General features: G+C 52.7%; 2 protein-coding genes across 2 annotated transcripts in view; both read left to right on the top strand.

The window, feature by feature from the left end:
• Nucleotides 1-449: 449 nt before the first annotated feature.
• On the top strand, nucleotides 450-1,871 carry LOC104285215 (zinc finger protein 883-like). Its single transcript, XM_009883640.1, has one exon. It carries the CDS (start codon nucleotides 450-452, stop codon nucleotides 1,869-1,871), a length of 1,422 nt encoding a protein of 473 aa, XP_009881942.1.
• Nucleotides 1,872-2,428: 557 nt separating this feature from the next.
• DDX11 (DEAD/H (Asp-Glu-Ala-Asp/His) box helicase 11) overlaps nucleotides 2,429-3,149 on the top strand; it is a 20,794-nt gene continuing 20,073 nt past the window's right edge. Inside the window, 1 exon segment of the mRNA XM_009883641.1 lies at nucleotides 2,429-2,565. Within this exon segment, the coding sequence (XP_009881943.1) occupies nucleotides 2,429-2,565 (137 nt within the window).

Below are 3,149 nucleotides of genomic sequence, written 5' to 3' on the forward strand. Positions count from 1 at the left end.
GTGTTGGCTGCTTCCTTGATTAAGCATGGGAATGCTGGAAGAAGAGCAGTGGTTCATAGGCAATGGGAAGAAAAGCAGCTATGGTGGGGGTTGTTGAGGAGAGCAGTGATGATGTTCCTCTAACCTCACTAGACATGGGAACTTTGAGGACAAGCAAGTGACAGGTTTTGTCCTTTAGGACTGTGACTTTATGATAGAGGACCCTCTTTGCAATCCGTGCCACAGTGGCTGCCCATCTTGGGGTCACACTCGCTTCCCGTGCTCCTCAGTCTCCATGCCCTCACTCTGCCCAGAGAAGGGGCCAGAGGGGCTGGCTCCTGGGCTGTTAGCTAATGGCAGCTGAGGTGCAGCAGGTCTCTGTGGTTGCCCAGTTTGGACTTCTCCCTCAGAGAAGCTGGGGGAGTTATTCACTGCAAGTTCCTCTGTTCACTCCAGCAGGTGACACGACCATGGGCGACACACAGAAGGGCGAGCTTCATCAGGAGAGTCCTGTGAGAGCTGAACTGCATCTGTTCCCCTCCAGAAAGCTCACAGGAGATACTCTCCAGGATGCTGATCAAAGACAGGACTGCAAGCAGGAGCTGGAGACAGAAAGTGAGGTGGAGACATCTTTTGGAAAGCAACTGGGAATCGTAACGCCCTGTGGGATGGAAGTCTGGGAGTGCGAGGACAGTGGTAGAGCCCACATCAGCAAGGTTATCCTTGCTGGGGACAAGTCAGACCCACCCATGTGTGGGAATGGCACCATTTGGATTCAGCAGGTGGGAGAGAAAGCCTACGAGTGTCCTGAGTGTGGGAAGAGCTTCAGCCGGAGCTCGTACCTGAGCCAGCACCAGAGGATCCACCTGGCAGAGAAACCCTTCAGCTGCTCTGAATGTGGGAAGAGTTTCACCCGCAACTCGGACCTGATCAAACACCAGCGGATCCACACCGGTGAGAAGCCCTATCAGTGCAACGAGTGTGAGAAGACCTTTAGCCAGAGGTCCAATGTCATCAGGCACCAGCGGACCCACACAGGAGAGAGGCACTACCAGTGCAATGAATGTGGGAAGAGCTTCAGCCAGAACTCGCATCTCATCGTTCACCAGCGAAGCCACAAGGGTGAAAAACCCTTTAATTGCCCCCGGTGTGAGAAAAGCTTCAGTGACCGCTCCTCCCTGATCATACACCGCAGAGTCCACACCGGAGAGAAGCCCCACAAGTGCCAGGAGTGTGGGAAGCGTTTCCGGGACAGTTCAGCGATCATTCGGCATCAGAGGATCCACACAGGAGAGAAACCATATGAGTGCACCGAGTGTGGGAAAACCTTCCGGCAGAGCTCCTCGCTGGTGACCCACATGCGAACGCACACGGGTGAGAAGCCCTACAAGTGCCCTGTGTGCGGAAAGGGCTTTAGCCAGAGCTCGGCGCTCACCACTCATCGCCGGATCCACGGTGGGAAGGCCTTGCCCATGTACCACGGTGGCCTCCTACCCAGCCCCTACCAGTGCGCCGAGTGCGGCCGGAGGTGCAGCGACCGCTCCACTCTGGCCAAGCACCAGACCACGCACGCTGAGGAACGGCCCTACATCTGCGTGGAGTGCGGGGACAGCTTCCGTCGGAGCTCGGCTCTCAACGTGCACCTGAGGATCCACCGCGGGGAGAAACCCTACAAGTGCGAGGAGTGCGGAAAAACATTCAGGCACAGCTCAGCCCTCGGTGCCCACCTGAGGATCCACGCAGGAGCCAAGCCCTACGAGTGCAGCGAATGTGGGAAAAGCTTCCGGAAAAGCTCCACTCTTAAAGTGCATTTGAAAATCCACATGGCCAAGAGACCTTATAAATGTACGGTGGGTAGGAGAATGCTCACTTCCCGCTCACTTCTGCCGTAGGGCTGGAGCGGGTGTTCGGAGCAGGAAACAAAAGCAGTTGTGTGGGGGCACCTGAGAAAGGTGGGTGATGAGAACCACGGTGGGAAGAGACTGACTGGATGCGCAGTAACTCTAGTGTCAGGGCTGGGTGCTTAACCCCAGTGGCACAAAAACCATTAGGGGGTCTGGAAGCAGGCAGTTAGTCCTAAGAGCTGAGCTCTGGTGGTTTAGGAAGAGTGCTGAGAGCCTGAGGAACGGGCACCAGCTTCTGGGTAAATTTGGGACTGCAAATACATGGTAGAGTAACAACTGGGAGAGTCAGTCTTGTAAAATAACTTTTTGACAAAAGCAAAGATGAAAATAAAAAGTCCCAGGTTGGTTCTGACTCAAAACTTTGGCTTGTTAGACACTGTAGTAGTCTTAGGAACTCTCTTTTTTGTTACCTTCCCTTATTTTTCATGAATATAGTAAGTTAACCCAGTGTCTGACGAGGCGCTTCCAAATCTTTTGAGTCTAAGACTTTGGAGCTGAACTTCAATCTGTCTTTTCTTCTGCTTTTCCAAATCTTACATGGGACAATGAATTCCTACCTCTGCACGCAAAGCCTGGCTGACACAGCAGCTGAGCAGCGCAAACCTGTCACGGCTGTTCCCAGAAAACACGGGATGCGCGAGCATTTCCAATTGGAACGCTGCCCATTGCCGGTCTGCGGCAAGTTTGTCTGTGCTGGTTTGATACACCTTCCAACTTGGGACATCAAGAAAACGTGGGGAAAAATGTGGCCTTACCTTATTTAACCAAAAAAAGAAAAAAAGCATCCCCTGACCCCCGCCCCAATGTCCTAGTTGGAAAACGGTACACGATGAGTTCCTACTGGTAGTCCAGAGACCCTTTGTGATTTTGTAGTGCTTTTTACTATGGAGTACTCTTCTTTAGTTGTTTTGTAAAGTATTAACATACGAAGTTTGGTGTCAACAGTTAGGAATTACTCTATTTGCGTTTATTACTATGCTAACCACCACATATGACATAAACCTCCTCTATATCGCTATGTTTTATTACTAGCTATGTGTTTCCATCCTAAATAAAACCTTTTGGGTTTTTTAATCTTTTTTTTTCCTCCGTATAATCCCGTTTTCCGCCCTTGCCTATGGCAGCAGTGAAATTCTCAAGGGGGAGAGCCGAGGGGGGGTGGAGGGGTGTCCGCTCAGCCCCGCCCCGGGGTCGGTGGGGCGAAGGCCGACCTGAGCGGAGAGCCGCCGCGCTGCCGGTTCTCCGCGTTCCCAAACCCCCTCCGCG

This window comes from Charadrius vociferus, unplaced genomic scaffold (genome assembly GCF_000708025.1).
Source record: "Charadrius vociferus isolate BGI_N301 unplaced genomic scaffold, ASM70802v2 scaffold304, whole genome shotgun sequence".
Taxonomy (NCBI): Eukaryota; Metazoa; Chordata; class Aves; order Charadriiformes; family Charadriidae; genus Charadrius; species Charadrius vociferus.

Coding starts and splice junctions, on each gene's coding strand:
- LOC104285215 (XM_009883640.1), top strand. CDS start 450: ATGGGCGACACACAGAAGGGCGAGCTTCATCAGGAGAGTCCTGTGAGA.